Genomic DNA, 16547 nt, shown 5'->3' with positions numbered 1-16547 from the left:
CACCCTAGACCTGCGAAGGCCGGCCCTGGTCCTACTGGCTCGTGCAGCCTCTGGTGCTAGTAAAGCAGGTCCAAGCCTGGCAGGTCCAAGCAGACACTCCCCTGCGCCCAGGGAGTTACTGGAAAAGCAAAGAAACCACCTCTGAGGAGCCCGTGCGCAGAGGCTGGTGGGGGGCGTGGGAGCGGTGGGGTGACCCGCCTTCATCCTGAGAGGACTTGCAGTTTGCAGAGAGCTTTACGTTTTCCTTAAGCAGCCGTAATGCTCAAATCAGTCCCCTCCGACGCCTTTACATTGCCCTTCCTCCCCTTTCATTTCCATTTGGGCGCAGCTCAAGGCAGGGCAGTGGGTGAGCACATTTGAGCCGAGAGACCTGTTCTTAGAGATGCCTCGGCTGGCTCTCTGGTTCTCGGGCTGGGAGCCGGGGCAGGGCCTGGAGGACCGGACGGCACTGCTGGGAGCCCGCCCTGTGCTGCCCAACTTTCATTAGTGCCCGAAAGCCTCCGGGCAGCCCTGGCCGGTTTGGCTCAGCGGATAGAGCGTCGGCCTGTGGACTGAAGGGTCCGGAGTTTGATTCCCAGTTGGGGCACATGCCCGGATTTCGGGCTCAGTCCCCCGAGGGGGGGGTGTGCAGGAGGCAGCCCATCAATGATTCTCATCATTGATGTTACCATCTCTCCCTCTCCTTTCCTCTCTGAAATAAATTTAAAATATATATATATATTTTTTTTAAATGAAAAGAAGGATCCCAGGTTTGATTCTGGCAACCAATTGATGTCTCTCAAATCAGTATTTCTCTCTCTGCGTCTCTCCCCCTCCCTTCTACTCTCTCTAAAAATGACTGGAAAAATCTCGAGAGGATTAACAACAAAAACCTTCCAGGTAGTCTTATGCAATGGGAGGATAAATGAAGAGCTGAAGTTCAGTACCTGTGAACGTGTACCCTGTTGCCTCTGACTAGGAAGGGGAGTTCATGCCACTCAGTGTCTGTGGGCGGCCTTTGTCTTCCCACGGAGCTCGTAGCTAGGCCTGAGGACTTCACCTGTGTCTCCACGGCCTCTTCCCAGAAGGCCTCCCAGACGCGTGTGCTCAGCGATCACCTGTCCCCAGCAGTGAAATGATTCTCTTTGTCACACTCTCTCCGGTGGGGAGGGAAGCCATTCTGTTCAGCTGCTGCCTTCCTGTTGGTTCTCACTGAAATGTGAGAGAAGGCTGAGGGGGTCGATATTTGTGCTGTCCTGGCTGGTGACAGCCCACTAGCCAGAGAGAAGGGAGGCTGCCGGAATCTGGGCACCAGATGGCGTGAATGGTCATTCCCTGCATGGAATGCATAGAAGCTTTGTGTTCATTCATCCAGCAAGTAGTTATTTGAGTAAACTATTCACTCACTCACGCACTCATTCATGGCAAGTAGTGCTGGGCATTGTGGAATCCATGGTGAGCAAAATGGACAATGTTCCGCCTCTCAGGGAACTTGCAGTCCCAAGGAGGCAGCATTAACAATACCCCTGCCCCTGTAGCACTGTGAGTCACAGGTGCTCTGAAGGATCGAGCAGGTGCTGGAGCCCGGGAGACGAATGTGATGAAACATCGGAAGAGTGGCGGCGGTGGTGTCCTTAGCACAGCAGGGTCTCTGGAAGCACGCGTGTTTCTTCCTTTGGGAAGCAGCGACCTTGTGTATCATCTCTCCTGTTCTCAACAGGGCTATTCCGAGTCTCCGGACCTGGAGTTTGAGTATGCTGACACGGACAAGTGGGCGGCCGAGCTGTCGGGTAAAGATAGACCTCTGTGTTCTTGGGGGTGTTTTTACCTTATTGGTCTTTAATAAAATTAAGAGTGATTGCCATTTTGGAGTCCACTTTCCCCACTAGTTAGTCTCAGTCAGTAATGATGTCTATAAAACAGGTTAATTACTGGGTCCAGCCTGTTTGTCTCATAGCTTTGGCTTGTCCTTTACTTTAATGAAGCATCTCTGGGTGGTCGGCTCAGCGGGCTGTGGCCCAGTCCCCGTGTGGACAGAGGTGCTCCTTGGCCATACTCGGTCCCCTGACGGGTCTCTCCTAGGGCAGTGAGTAGTGAGGAATGCAAGCAGTGGGTGCTTGCAGCTGTGCACATCTGTCACTGCCCCTGCTGCTCCTGTGTAACGTGAGGTTACCCTGAGCTGCTCCACAGGCTTTGGGGTACAGTACTCTTCAGAAGGCAGCACCCACTGAGAGACACGTTTGTGATGGCAGTCAGCCACTGGCATGGCCTGCTGGGGTCCATGTGCACCAGGTGGGGCCACCCCGCATCTAGGCTGCACTGGCATTCTGGGTCGGCTGCAGGGAAAGTCAGCTTTCTCTCCGTCCTGTTCACCAGAACACTAAGACCCTAGTCGTTACAGAACATAGTCCAGGAGTGACTGCGACTCGGGATGGAGTTGGGCCCGGAAGCAGACGCTTTGCCTTCTCTGCTGCGTGTGAGCCCCGGTGTGGGATGTGGACACAGAGCTGATGAGACTTTGTTCTTGCCAGAGCTTTACAGCTACACGGAGGGGCCAGAATTCCTGATGAACCGAAAATGCTTCGAGGAGGACTTCCGCCTCCATGGTGAGATGGTTCCCTCCACATCGGGGTTCCTTTCACCCGTGTCATGAGAGCTGCAGGGTTCCTCCTAGTCATCGCAATGACCTCAGTCATCCCCGACGGCCTGCAAAGCCGGCTGAGCCCTGACTGTGCCAGGCCAGATGTGCCATTCAGGGTGGGCTTGCAAGTCCTCTGATGGTGGCTTTTCAGATTGTGAGTCTCAGGAAAAGAAGAAACTTGATGTGTTTAAAATTGCAGCAAAAATAGCATTGTTTCCGTCTGGAAAGTCAGGTTCCTAGGGCAGCGGGGGGACCTTAGCCCTCTGGGGAGAGTGACTGGCTCTCTGAGCTCTGTCCCGAGGCAGGCCTGCATTTGGTGGCTTAGCTGGTGCCGGGCCGTGGTGAGGCTGTCTGGCCTCAGGTGGAACTGGCCTCTTGCCCTGCAGTGACCGATAAGAAGTGGACCGAGCTGGACAACAACCAGCACCGGACCCACGCCATGAGGCTCCTGGACGGCCTGGAAGTCACTGCCAGGGAGAAGAGACTCAAGGTGGCCCGGGCCATTCTCTACGTTGCCCAAGGTACTGAGGGGACCCCAGGGCGCGGGCCCCTTCAGTGACCTGGCCAGTCGGATGCGGGCGGGGCTCTGAGCTGTGCCCTGTCTGCAGGCACCTTCGGGGAGTGCAGCTCGGAGGCGGAGGTGCAGTCCTGGATGCGCTACAACGTCTTCCTGCTCCTGGAGGTGGGCACGTTCCACGCGCTGGTGGAGCTGCTCAACATGGAAATAGAGTGAGTCCCGAGGGGCCCGAGCAGGGGGCGCGGGGGAGCTTATGGAACCAGTCTTTTTTTTTTTTTTTTAAATATATTTTATTGATTTTTTACAGAGAAGAAGGGAGAGAAATAGAGAGTTAGAAACATCGATGAGAGAGAAACATCGATCAGCTGCCCCCTGCACACCCCCTACTGGGGATGTGCCCACAACCAAGGTACATGCCCTTGACCGGAATCAAACCTGGGACCTTTCAGTCCGCAAGCCGATGCTCTATCCCAGGGGTGGGCAAACTTTTTGACTCAAGGGCCACAATGGGTTCTTAAACTGGACCGGAGGGCCGGAACAAAAGCATGGATGGAGTGTTTGTGTGAACTAATATAAATTCAAAGTAAACATCATTACATAAAAGGGTAAGGTCTTTTTTTTTTTTTTTAGTTTTATTCATTTCAAACGGGCCGTAGTTTGCCCATGGCTGCTCTATCCACTGAGCCAAACCGGTTAGGGCTGGAACCAGTCTTGAGGATCTGGTGCAGGGCCTGAGTCTAAGCGTGTCACAGTGTTTTATCCCTGGTGGGGCAGCCCTTGTCAAGGGGACCCTCTCTTCCCTCTGGGGCAGCACTGATTCAGTCTCTCCTGCAGCAACAGCGCCGCCTGCAGCAGCGCAGTGAGGAAGCCGGCCATCTCCCTGGCTGACAGCACGGACCTCAGGTGAGGCCGGTTAGCCTGAGCGGCGTCAGAGCAGGGCTTGGGGCATCCTTGGGTTTTCTTGGTGTGGGCCCTGTACGCGTCCTTCTCACACACTCACCTGGGGTGTGATGGGCTTGGGGTGGGATCAGTCAGCCCTGCTGGGGGCTCTCTCGGGCGGGGCTCTGGGTTGAGTCTCCCAGAGGAAATCATGTGATAGGACCGCAGTGCTGAGAATGCCATGGGCCTTTCTATTGGATGGAACGCTGGATGCCACTCCTCACATTCCCACCTTCTCGCACCCAGCTGCCCCACCTGCGTAGGGTTAGTCCTGACAGTTCAAGACGCTCATGGCTGCACAGGAAGTAATCGCAGCTGCTCAAGAGCAAGAGCACCTCCCCATCTGTGAGGAGGAGAACCTGTCTCTCTGCCTTTGGAAGTTTCCAGACTGGGTGTTGGTGGTGTCCTCGCTGTAGTTAGGGTCCCGGGCATCACCCTGCGCGCTCCTGATTTGCACCCACCGTGGTAAACACATCCTGTTCTCACCTCCACCTTGTTCTCTCCCACCGCTGGGTCTTTTTCATTCCAGGAAGCTCAGGGCAGTAAATTTTGTGGCCATTGTTCACATTAATCCATTCAGCAGCCATTTGCCAAGCACCTGCTTTGAGCGAGCACTTTGCTAGACATCAAAATACAGAACAGATCGGGTCCCACCTTAGCAACATGAGACAGAAAGAAGCCCACATGCTCTGTGGGACGCTCAGTTTCCTGGCGGTTACAGCCCTCCCATCTGCCAGCCTTGGTGCCCAGGCTTTTCTCGTGTCAGTGGGCGTGAGGAAGCCAAGGGTCTCCCTTGACACCCCCGCTTCCGCCCTGTTATCGCCCTCCCCCCCCCCCAGGGTCCTGCTCAACATCATGTACCTGATTGTGGAGACCGTCCACCAGGAGTGTGAGGGCGATAAGGCCGAGTGGAAGACCATGCGCCAGACCTTCAGGGCCGAGCTGGGTAGGACCCCAGGGTCCTGTCCGGAGGCCCCTCCTGGTGCTGAGGCTGGTGGGCTTGGGAGGGCCCTGTTCCTGCGTGTGCTCCTGACACTGTGGTCGCCTCCAGGTTCCCCGCTGTACAACAACGAGCCATTTGCCATCATGCTGTTTGGGATGGTGACCAAATTTTGCAGTGGCCATGCCCCTCACTTCCCCATGAAGAAGGTTCTCTTGCTGCTTTGGAAGACAGTACTGGTGAGTGCCTCCTGGAAGGGGAAGCCAGGGGACAGGGCCGGAGAGGGGCTTGGACCACTCCCCCTGGTGGTCACCCTCCCTCTCAGAAGGGGCCAGCCCTGTGGAGCTTGCAGGCGAGGCTCTCCAGTCTCCTTTTTACATGAAGAGCATGGCAGACAGAGAGCTGAGCGTGTGTGTGCACTAGGCTCGGTCAGCCCGTTTCTCCTCTCCCTTCCCAGCCTCACTGAACTCTCCTGGGGTGGATATAGTCCCTTGTTCAGAGGTCGAGAGGGTCTCTGTAAAGATGTCATGGGTGCTCTCGCGCCTGGCACAGCCTGTGGGCGTGTTGACCCCGGCCTGCTTCCGTCTGATGCAGTGCACGCTGGGCGGCTTTGAGGAGCTGCAGAGCATGAAGGCCGAGAAGCGCACCATGCTGGGCCTGCCCCCGCTGCCTGAGGACAGCATCAAAGTGATCCGCAACATGAGGGCCGCCTCGCCGCCCGCGTCTGCCTCCGACCTGATCGAGCAGCAGCAGAAACGGGGCCGGCGGGAGCACAAGGTGAGGGCAACAGGAATGGCCTCTGAACGGCTTGGTCAGGTAAAGGCCTCCAGGCAGGGACACTGTCCCCAGTGCAGGGTCCCAGCTTACAGTGGGTCTCAGGAGGGACTAGGGCAAGGAATGACTTGTCATCTGGTCCCAACCTTGACTTCCTGTCTGGTTTCTCACTGCCCTTTCTGTGTCGCAGCCTCTGTAGCTTCCTTGGCCTTTTCTGGTTCCTCAGTGGGCTCTCGTCTGCTCTCCCCCGTCTCCAGGCGCTGATAAAGCAGGACAACCTGGACGCCTTCAACGAGCGGGACCCCTACAAGGCCGACGACTCTCGAGAGGAGGAAGAAGAGAACGATGACGACAACAGTCTGGAGGGGGAGACGTTCCCCCTCGAGCGGGACGAGGTGATGCCTCCCCCACTTCAGCATCCCCAGACTGACAGGCTTACCTGCCCAAAGGGGCTCCCATGGGCGCCCAAGGTCAGGTGAGTCTCAGACCTTTGGAAAGCTCTTGGCCTAAAACCAGGGCCCTCACACCCACAGGCCTGGCACCTGGCCTGGGTCACGTGAGGTCCTCTGCTGGGACAGGCTGGGCTTGGCTCTGGGATGAGGCTCCCTTAAAGTCCCCTGTGCTGGCCCGGGTCTCGGGGGCTGGCCTGGCTGGCCTTGCACAAAGAGGCCCTTGTGTGGCTCTGCAGTGGTAATCGGAGCTCGCTCTTGGGTAGACATGATAACAAGTGAAGGGGGTGGGAAAAATGAGAACAAGGACATTTAAGTGACCCCATTGCCACCCCCCTGAGGTTGTATGTGGTTAACAGAAAAGTGATAGATTGAGGAATAGCTCCTTTAGAGCCGTAATTCAGGTATTGAGATATATGTGCATGAATCAGTGGGCGGGAAGGCACCTTGATGTATAGAAATGATGTCTGTTTGAAATGGCTCCAACTTAAGAACTAGATGGACATGTGAGAGGATATAGAAGTCATTTTCTCCATCCAGGTAAAGCCCCAGTTTTCCGTGATGGGAAAACACACAAGTTTTCAGAAAATGCAAGATACACTGATTGTTTGACAGGAAAATGTGACTCATGAAAAAAATCAGTAGCTTATAGCTCTCGGTGTAAAAATTTTAAGTTTGAGGAGTTCTGTTGACAAAGGTCTTAATAGCTGAATAAAGTATGCTTTTAATTCAATATATCACTTTAATTTTACAAGTCCCGTAAACAAATTACACATAATATAATTTCAGGTCATTGATTCAACATTATGAAGAACATGAAAATAGTCTGAAGGTTTCAGGGATTTTTTTCCATAAAGAAAAACAGTTGAGGGAGACTTTTTCTTCTGTCTCCACAATTTCTGGATGTTCTGTATTTTAGTAACCATGACACCTTGAAATAACATTTAGTAAAAGCCTTGCTCTCTCTCTCTCTTGGGCAGAGAGAAAGACATTGAGATGTTCCTCGAGTCCAGCCGCAGCAAATTCATAGGTTACACTCTGGGCAGGTGAGTGTGATCTGAGTTCCTTTTGAAGAAAAGTAGCGAGAAATCCACTCTCTTGGCCTTTGGTGTTTGGGGACCCAGGCGGATTGATGTCTGGGCTTAACACAGGGCCTTCTTTATCCTCCAGCGACACGAACACAGTGGTGGGGCTGCCCAGGCCAATCCACGAAAGCATCAAGACTCTGAAGCAGGTCGGTGGTGTGGGTGAGCTTTTGGCCTAGTTTGGTCCCAAGTGAGTGAAGTGAGATCGGCCCGTTGGGAGAAGCCATTTAGACTGTTGTCGGCCTGAAGGAGCCTGGGCTGGAGGCATGGGTGGACGGTGGCAGTTCCTCTCAGCAGTTCTTTGTAAATTCTACTGATTCTAGCCGAGCTTTTGTTGGGGACTTAACTGGTGGCTCATTCAAGATTATATTACCTGAAGCTGTTGGAGTTTTAAGGGCCCACTAAATAGCCCCCTTTCCTTGCTCAAGTTCTAAGGCGATTGAGATAGAGGAGTAGGCAGGTGGAGATAGAAACACCAGCTTTGAGGCTGGCAGAGAGATTAGAGACTGAGGCGAAGGGCACTGCAGCCATAGGTGTCCCAGCCCTGACTTCCCGAATGAGGCAGACTCCCCCACCCAGAGCCAGGCAGTGCTGGAGCCCGCCGGCCTGCTCGAGGAGCAGAGGCTTTTGTTCAAGAGAAAAGCGAAAGGGGTGGGCTTAGCATGTCCTGTTCCTCTGCCCAGTCAGCCAGGCGGGGTGTGTGGGAGGGGCAGGGAGAGATGGGGTGTGTGGGAGGGGCAGGGGTGTATTGCACATCCAGTCCCTCCATAGGGGAAGGAACACCAAGAGTCGGAAAGAGGTGTTTCCCTAACAACCCATCTGGAGTGTAAATGGCTATGTTTTTGGAACATATTTCTGAAATGTTTAGTACTGAGTGGGCCCCATGCACCTAAGCTTTTTGAATACTTGATCCCAAATACTCGAGTACTTGATTCTGCTTGGACTAATTTTTCTGTCACTATAGCTATCTGGAAGCCCCTTTCTCTCCCTTAATTTGCTTTTTTCTAGTCTTTTATGTGCTTTTTATACTGGTTTTAAGAGGCAAGTGCTGCCCAGCTGATGTGGCTCAGTGGTTGAGCATCGACCTATGAACCAGGAGGTCATGGTTCAATTCCCGGTCAGGGCACATGCCCAAGTTGCGGGCTCAGTCCTAGTAGAGGGTGCTGAGGAGGCAACTGATCAATGATTCTGTCACATCATTGGTGTTTCTCTCTCGCCCTCTCTCTTTCCTTCTGAAATCAATAAATATATATATATATATTTTTTTAAAAAGCAATTGCTCACTTAGGAAAGTATTTTGGGTACAGGAGGTTAGTTAGGGATCTTTGTGGAGATTCCCTCTTGGAGAAGATTGAAGAAGTTGCCCGGGTCTTTGCCAGGGTGTGGGGCGTGCAGCCAGAGAGTAGGAACTGTTCCCAGCGCCTCTTCCCTTCTCCCCAGCACAAGTACACGTCGATCGCGGAGGTCCAGGCGCAGATGGAGGAGGAGTTCCTTCGCTCTCCTCTTTCAGGGGTGAGTTGGGGCCTTCCTCAGCCAACAGGATCCCTCCGCTCTTTCCAGGCACAGTGCTGGGCCTAGACCACGAAGCTGCCTGGTCCTGCCCTCTTGCTCCCCCTGCAGGGGTGGCTTATCGGGTGCCGGGGTGAAGAGCACAGGCTCTGAGCCAGTCACCACCTCTGAATCTAGCGCCACCACTTGGGGTGACAACTTCACAGGAGACTGGATCTGTTTGTGCTTCAGTTTCCTCACCTGTGAGATGGGGATAATAATCATGCCCTCTTCACAGAGTGTAGTGAGGACTAATGGGCTTCCTACAAGGAAAGTGCCTGCACGTTGTCAGTCAGGTGTGCTGTCACTATCCGCATCGTTGTTTACATCAGTGCTTACAGCCCCTCCTCCAGCCAGCGAGGCAGCTGGCTCAGGAGACTGTCAGGACTGGGCTTGAATCTCTACCCTTGTGGTCAAAGGGAGAAGAGGAAGTGGAGCAAGTCCCTGCAGAAACACTCTACCAAGGCCTGCTCCCCAGCCTGCCCCAGTACATGGTGAGTCCCTCCTCAGGCTCCAGCCTGCCTGCCAGTGCCTCCAGTCCCTCCTGAGTGCCTGCCCCTGGGCCCCTGCGGAGGGACCACCTCTCCGGGCTGAGGCCTGCACCTGGGTGCTCCTGTCCTCCCAGATCGCGCTGCTGAAGATCCTGCTGGCTGCAGCCCCCACCTCCAAAGCCAAAACCGACTCGATCAACATCCTGGCCGACGTCCTGCCTGAGGAGATGCCGTGAGTACCATCGCCCCTGTGCGTGGAGCAGGTGGGGCAACAGAACGGGGCCGTGTCTCCCTTTCAGTCCCCAGGTTTGGGAGGTTGCTTCCTTTCTTGACTCAACTTCTCTGCAGGTTAAGTTGAGGGTATTCCTGGCTCAGAAGAAAAATAAGTACTGGGTTAAATATCTCGATTTGCTGCTTGGGGAGAAGGTCAGCCCAGCTGGCCTGGATTCTAGTGTAGACTCTGCCCTGGGTGGATGCCTGAGTGACCGGGAGAGTCCTCACCCCTCTGCAGAGTGAGTTGGGCTGGGGCGACATTTCCCCAAACCCCCCCAAAGCTGTGTGGCTGGGACATCAGGATGGGGAGATGCAGCTTCTGGACACCGTGCCAGCCAGCAGCTGAGCCTCCGCTGGGTGTGGCTCTCCCGTTCACAGTACCCGGCCTGCGGGCCGTTTGTGAGCGCCTCAGGTGACAGTGAAGTCCTCAGGGCGCTTCCTCCCTGGGGCACTGACCGCCTCTGTTTGATGTGAGGACAAACCGAGATCGAGATCATGTTCTACTTTGAGAGGGACGTGGCCTTGACCTGGCCTCCTGCCTGCCCGCTCAACCCGCCCAGCTCCCTGGTGGCAGGGCTCCTTGAGTCTGGGGTGAAAGGCAGGTGAGGCTGGAGGCAGGGCTTGGCTAATACCAAAGGGGGTGTCAGAACACTGGGCCATTGTGATGGTCCTTGGAAAGGGGGTTCCTAAGTCAAATACTGTACCTCCTCTTAAAAGACTGACAGAAGTCTTGAGTCAAGAAACTGATTTAAGTGTCTGATCACTATGTTATACACCTAGAATGAGTATAATATTGTGTCAAATGTAACTGAAAAATAAATTCAAAGAAAAAGGAAACTGATTTAACTCAATGCTTCCTAAGTTTTCCCCATGACATGGAGTGTGCCGTGTGGTGGTATTCCACAGAGCACACGCGAGAACACAGTCCCTTTAGTGGCAGAAGCTTAGGGGGATCTTGAGAAGTTCACTGTGGAGGAAAGGCAGGGAAATAGGCTAAGGATGTGTTTAGAATCACAGGAAGAGAATTATGCTGAGCTTGGGTGCTGGGTGGGAGGAGCCCTGGGCCTGACCTGAGATGTCCACGGGTCGGGGGTGGAGTGGGAGCCTTTGCCCAGAGAAGGCTCAGGAATCCCATCTCCTGTGAGCACCTAGGAGGGCGCGGAACAAGCTGCGGGCTCACCCGGCTGTTGTGTTTCAGCACCACAGTGTTGCAGAGCATGAAGCTGGGCGTGGATGTGAACCGCCACAAAGAGGTCATTGTCAAGGCCATTTCCGCTGTCCTGCTGCTGCTGCTCAAGCACTTCAAGTTGAACCACGTCTACCAGGTACCTGCCAGGCCTCCTTCCTGTCCACTGGCCACGGCCTGGCAGTGCTGCCCTCCAGGCCTGAAGACGGAGGCCTTGGCCTTCAAACGTTCCGACTCAGTCTTCCAGCCGAGGCCTTCTATCCCGGGAGGAGAGACAGGAGAGGCGGGCGGCCCCCGCGGGCATGCTGATTGTCTTCTGTTGGTTTCAGTTTGAATACATGGCCCAGCACCTGGTGTTTGCCAACTGCATCCCTTTGATTCTAAAGTTCTTCAATCAAAACATCATGTCCTACATCACTGCCAAGAACAGGTGACAGGGACCAGGGCTCAGGAGGGGGGGCCCGGGGCCAGATGGCAGGGCTCCCAGGTAGCCGCTCCCACTGAACCCACTTAGCACCTCTAGGGCCAGCACTCTGCCAGGCTTCTCAGAGATGAATGAAGCATGGTCCCTGCCTGTGAAAACATCGGTGTGTCAAATCCGAGTCTAGCTATCTAGTGACCCGTGACTCAGTCTGTGCCTGGGTGGGAGGGGTCTCATCCTGGTCTCCAGTACAGCCCTCACTGTCCCGTGCCTTTTAAACTTAATTAATTAATTAATTTTGAGGAGGCCAGCCAGGCTGCCGCTCTCCCTAGGGAGCTCAGCCATGTGCGCTGTCACGCCCTGTCTGCTGACTCCTAGCCCCCATCCCTCTCGCCTGGTGCCACCTGTACTTGGCAGTGCCTGCTCATCAGTGTGGTACATCACAGGGCAAGTCATCAGCTGACACTGTCTCCTGAGGGGCTTGGCATACACTCATTGCCGTAAGACGTCTCCCCCAGCCTAGGTGCATGGCTGCAGGGAAAGCAGGGTCTCCACCCCTTACACAGTGTCAGGCTGGTCTCTGGCCAGGGGGACCCTACAGTTTCTCTGGGAGCAGGTGCTTCCTCATCTTAGAGCTGGAAACCAGGGCGGTGCAGGCCAGGTAGATCCCGCTTGCATCCCAACGAGTGAGGGAGGAGAGCAGAGCCAGACCCAGCCTTTGCTCATGGTGGGCTCCGGCCTGCCCTGCCCTCACAGCATTTCCGTCCTGGATTACCCTCACTGCGTGGTGCACGAGCTGCCAGAGCTGACTGCGGAGAGTCTGGTGAGTGGCCAGGCTCTACCGGCTGTCCCTTTGGTGTGAGGGTGGGGGGTGCAGAGCCCGGCTCCCCCACCTGGGATGGAGGTGTCTTCACAGATGAGGTCCTGTCGAGTGCCTGGCTTTTAAAGCACTAATTGCATACAAGGGCGGGGAGGGACCTTGTCGGGCAGAAAGATTAGGGGGTAGGGATTCCTTTGTTGGGAGCATGGTCTTCAGGGGCTGATGACCCAGCGCTCACCAGGCCGAGTTGCTTCTCTCCCCCTCGCTGGGACTGTGGGCCCAGCTCTGAGGGATGGAGTTTCCCGGGGGCTGAGGAGAGGAGTGGGTGCCGGCACAGGCAGGGAGACCTGCAGGTCTGAGGTCATGCATGTGCCGCCCTGGAAGCTGCTGAGCCCCTGCCCTGAGGGTCGTGGTTCCTGGGCTTTCCCTGCAGGAAGCAGGCGACAATAACCAGTTTTGCTGGAGGAACCTCTTTTCTTGTATCAACCTCCTTCGGATCTTGAACAAGCTGACCAAGTGGAAGCACTCAAGAACGATGGTGAGTCAGCGCGGTCAGCATGGACCCTGTGACAGTGCCACGCCCGTCCTCCCCTGAGCAGGAGCAGGGGTCTGGGGTGGGCTCGCTGCTGCGGCTGTATCCTTCCTCCTCACTTTCCTGCAGCCGCATCCGTGTATTTTAAGGACTGATTCCTGGTTCCTTGACAAGTCAGGGAATTCATAGCTTTCTTCAGATTCCAAAACGACTCATAATTAGGGTGGCCAGCGGTCCTGCTTGGCCTGGGACTTGGCGGTTTTAGCTGTGAAGTTCCGCGTCCCAGCAAACTCCTCAGTCTGGGGAAAGCTGGGACAGTTGGTCACCCTGCCCATGACCGCAAACCGGCTGAGCAGTGGCTGGTGATGCAGGCATTATTTGTGCCCTCCACTGTGCCCGCCCGTGCCCTTCCAGATGCTGGTGGTGTTCAAGTCCGCCCCCATCCTGAAGCGGGCCCTGAAGGTGAAGCAGGCCATGATGCAGCTGTACGTGCTGAAGCTGCTCAAGGTGCAGACCAAGTACCTGGGGCGGCAGTGGCGCAAGAGCAACATGAAGACCATGTCTGCCATCTACCAGAAGGTGCGGCACCGGCTCAACGACGACTGGGCCTACGGCAACGGTGAGGCCTGCAAGTGGGTGCTGTGGGGGTCGGGCAGCGGCGACCTCTCCCCCTCTGCTCCAGGCCGCCCTGAGGAATCAGGTGGGAGCGTGAGGAAGGACCTTGAGAAGCTGCCCAGACTCGGTGTCTGATCATCCCCATTCCTCTGTCCCTCCCTCGAAGTTCTGCCTTTTCCAGAAATTGTCATAAGTCTCTCTCCCATCTTTTCTCTCCCCCCTGCCCACAAATTCTCTCAGCTCTTGACCAGCCTCAGACTCTGCTCCAGTGATCTTTCTAGAGTGCGGGTCTGCGGGCACCTCCGAGGAAAGGCCTTCACTGGCCTCCTATTGCCCTTGGAATTAGAGCCAGACTCTCACACGTGGTGTATGAGGCCCACACTCTTGCCTCCTCCCTCCCTCCCTCCCTTTCTCCTCCCCTTCTCTCTAACCGGACCCAGCTTCTCTGCAGCCCAGCCCGTCACTCCGGGTCTCTGGGCACACGGGGCACTCAGTCTGTGCATATAGCCTGTGTCCCTCTTCTGTGCCTTCTGGCAGGGTGCCTCCCCCACACCCCGCACCCCCACAACTGTCCCGTGTCCGCATGTTTCTTCCCCTCTGGGCAGCCGCCTGGGCCTCCTGGGCAGAGTGGGTTCTTCTGGGTGTCCCCTGGCCACGCTGCCGCATCATTTCAGTTCCTGGCCCAGCGCCCCGTGACTTCGTGCCTGGGCAGGGAATCGAGAGAATGAGCTAATGAGGGACCTGCATGCTCCTCCTCTGATCCAGAGAGCCAGGGACAAGGTGGCTTTCAGAGCAGTGAGTCACACCTGTGGCTCCTCACTGGGTCCACTTGGCCACAGTGCGGCCTCCTCTGTAGATCTGGCTTTTCTCCTGTCACCTGACTTTCCCTTGTATCCAGCAAAGAAGTCCTGTCAGTGTTGCTGAGGGTAGGACTTGGAAGTTGGCATCCAGTCAAGTGGGGGAGGGGCCTGGCCCTTAACTTGTGAGTGCCAGGGGAGCTGCCGGGAAGGCCTAGCTCCTGACCATGTCTTCCTGCTTTGTCCCAGATCTGGATGCCCGGCCTTGGGACTTCCAAGCGGAGGAGTGTGCCCTCCGTGCCAACATTGAACGCTTTAACGCCCGGCGCTATGACCGGGCCCACAGCAACCCCGACTTCCTGCCTGTGGACAACTGCCTGCAGAGCGTCCTGGGCCAGCGGGTGGACCTCCCTGAGGACTTCCAGATGAACTACGACCTCTGGTTAGAAAGGGAGGTTTTCTCCAAGCCCATTTCCTGGGAAGAACTGCTGCAGTGAGGCTCCTGGAGGGGACCCAACAGGAAAGGTGATGTGTCAGGTGCCCAGGGCCTGTCCTGGTTCACTGCAGTGCGCCCAGCCCCCTCCAGGTGGCAGCACCACCTCACTGTGCCCTCCCCAGACAGCTCTGGGCTTGGCCTCTGGTTGGTCCCAGCATCTTGCCTGGGAGCGTCATCTCTGCTTGCCACCCTCTCTCCATTCCTCCTCCCTCCTCTCTTGGACATGGTTGGTTGCAGCTCATTTCTCATTCAGCCCAAGGCTGGGAAAAGCTGGGATAGGCTGGGAACCCATCGCGTCTGAATGTCGGGGCTCACGCTGACTCTTCTGGAGACAGGCAGACCCTTGGCAGCCAGCTTGCCAAGGAGGACGCTTAGCATTGGGGCCGGGGCCAAACAGTCAGAGTCCTGGTTTTGCTTTGGGGGTTTCTGGTGTCATCCCAGCCTTCTGCTGAGTTTCCTCCAGAAGCAGTTGCAGAGGCTCCTGCAGCTCCCTCAGCACTGGGTTGGGACAGGGTGGGGTGGGAAGAGAAGCTTCCCTTAGCCAGAGGTGCCCTCTCCCTCTGGATCTTCGAGGGTCTGTAAATATCTATATATAAACCTGTGTGTGTTCTCTTGTGTCATGTTGGGGTTTTTAATGTGTTTGTGTATTCTGTTTACATTAAAAGGAAGTAAAAGTAATCCCAATGGCCTCGTCTGCAGAAAGTGTGGCCCCTGAACATGTCCTCCAGGTCTAGAAATGGGATTCTTGCCAGCATGTCTCTGCCAGGCTGCCTGCCCTTCCCCTCTGTGGGGCACTCCTCCAGAGTGTTCTCCCGCCTCCATCTGGCGTTGCCCACTCCAGGGCTCTGGATTGCGGGGTGACACGTTGTCCTGCGCCCTTGGGTTTGATGGCATGCGGTAGGAGCTCCAGGCTTGTCAGGATCACAGTCCTGAGCTGGCCTCAGAGCCTGGGCGTGTCTGCCTCCTCCTCGCTCTGTCTGCGGCTCTGCTTCTGGGATCTCCCCCTCCTGTTGCTGATAAAGGAGCACCCTCTCCAGAACTGCTGGAAGCTCGCCTGGCTCCCCCGCAGGCCAGGTGTGGGAGGTTCCATCTCGGGCTCTTGACTTACAAAGGAAACATGTTCTGGGGAACCTCCAGGACCTAGAGGAAGTATGTACTGTGAGGTTACAGTCTCGGTAAGATGGATTTGCCCTTTCTTTCTCCCCAGCCATCCCGGTCACTCAGCCTGCCTGCCTGCGGCTTTGTTCTCCCTCGTTGATTTTCCCAATCCCTCCTCTGAAGTTTCCTTAACCAGAGGTGCCGTTTTCCTTCTTGGTCTGCTAAGGCCTGTAAATACCTGTATGTATCTGTGCAAACAAGCACACAGACTGTCAGATCTGCGACGGCCGCAGAGCCTGGGTGAGGAGGCCAGAGCCAGGGGCCTCCTGGGAGAGGAGCCTTGTCATAGCCGGAGTGTGCTCGTGGCAGGGTGGCCATTTGGACCCAAGTCTTGGTACAGAAATATCTTTTCGAGCCAGTGACCACCCGATCTCTGTGGCGTTGTACCTCATCTGGGCCATGAGATGGACAGGGTCTGTGAAGGCCCCTTTGTAAATGGCTGAGATACAGAAAAGGCTGATTATTGCTAACCAGGCTCAGGGCCCAGTGCTCCTTCAGTCCACTCAGGGACGGATAACCCCGTGGCCATATCACTTTGAGGATGGGAACTTGTCAATCAAGAGTTACCACTTAGCCCGGCCGGCGTGGCTCAGTGTTTGAGCGTAGACCAGGAAGTCACTGTTCGATTCCCAGTCAGGGCACATGCCCGGGTTGCAGGCTCGATCCCCTGTGGGGAGCGTGCAGGAGGCAGCTGATCAATGATTCTCTCTCATCATTCGTGTTTTTATCTCTCTCTCCCTCTCCCTTCCTCTCTGAAATCATTAAAAATATACATATATTTTAAAAAGTTAACCACTTAGGGGCGCCAGATAGGCAGGCAGGGCCGATACTGACGCTTCCCGAAAGCCTGGTTTCCACACAGCAGCCAGTGATCCGCACTGGAGCT

At 55.6% G+C, this 16547-nt stretch overlaps 1 protein-coding gene across 2 annotated transcripts; it reads left to right on the top strand.

The window, feature by feature from the left end:
• Positions 1–848: 848 nt before the first annotated feature.
• Positions 849–15177, top strand: STRIP1 (striatin interacting protein 1). Of its 2 annotated transcripts, XM_006092571.3 has the most exons (20): positions 851–1769; positions 2511–2585; positions 3007–3141; positions 3229–3349; positions 3972–4040; positions 4916–5022; positions 5128–5255; positions 5611–5793; positions 6048–6265; positions 7220–7285; positions 7410–7473; positions 8765–8836; positions 9292–9366; positions 9498–9595; positions 10835–10961; positions 11152–11252; positions 12000–12066; positions 12497–12601; positions 13010–13214; positions 14257–15177. In XM_006092571.3, exons 1-20 carry the CDS (start codon positions 1580–1582, stop codon positions 14502–14504), a joined length of 2454 nt encoding a protein of 817 aa, XP_006092633.2. In that variant the 5' UTR covers positions 851–1579; the 3' UTR covers positions 14505–15177. The 2 variants fall into 2 exon arrangements, with proteins under 2 accessions (XP_023612849.1, XP_006092633.2); XM_023757081.1 differs by lacking the exon at positions 7220–7285 and having other exon boundaries at positions 849–1769.
• The last annotated feature ends 1370 nt before the right edge of the window (positions 15178–16547 follow it).

Source organism: Myotis lucifugus, unplaced genomic scaffold (genome assembly GCF_000147115.1).
Source record: "Myotis lucifugus unplaced genomic scaffold, Myoluc2.0 scaffold_101, whole genome shotgun sequence".
Lineage (NCBI taxonomy): Eukaryota > Metazoa > Chordata > Mammalia > Chiroptera > Vespertilionidae > Myotis > Myotis lucifugus.
This window is presented reverse-complemented; position numbering and strand designations above follow the sequence as displayed.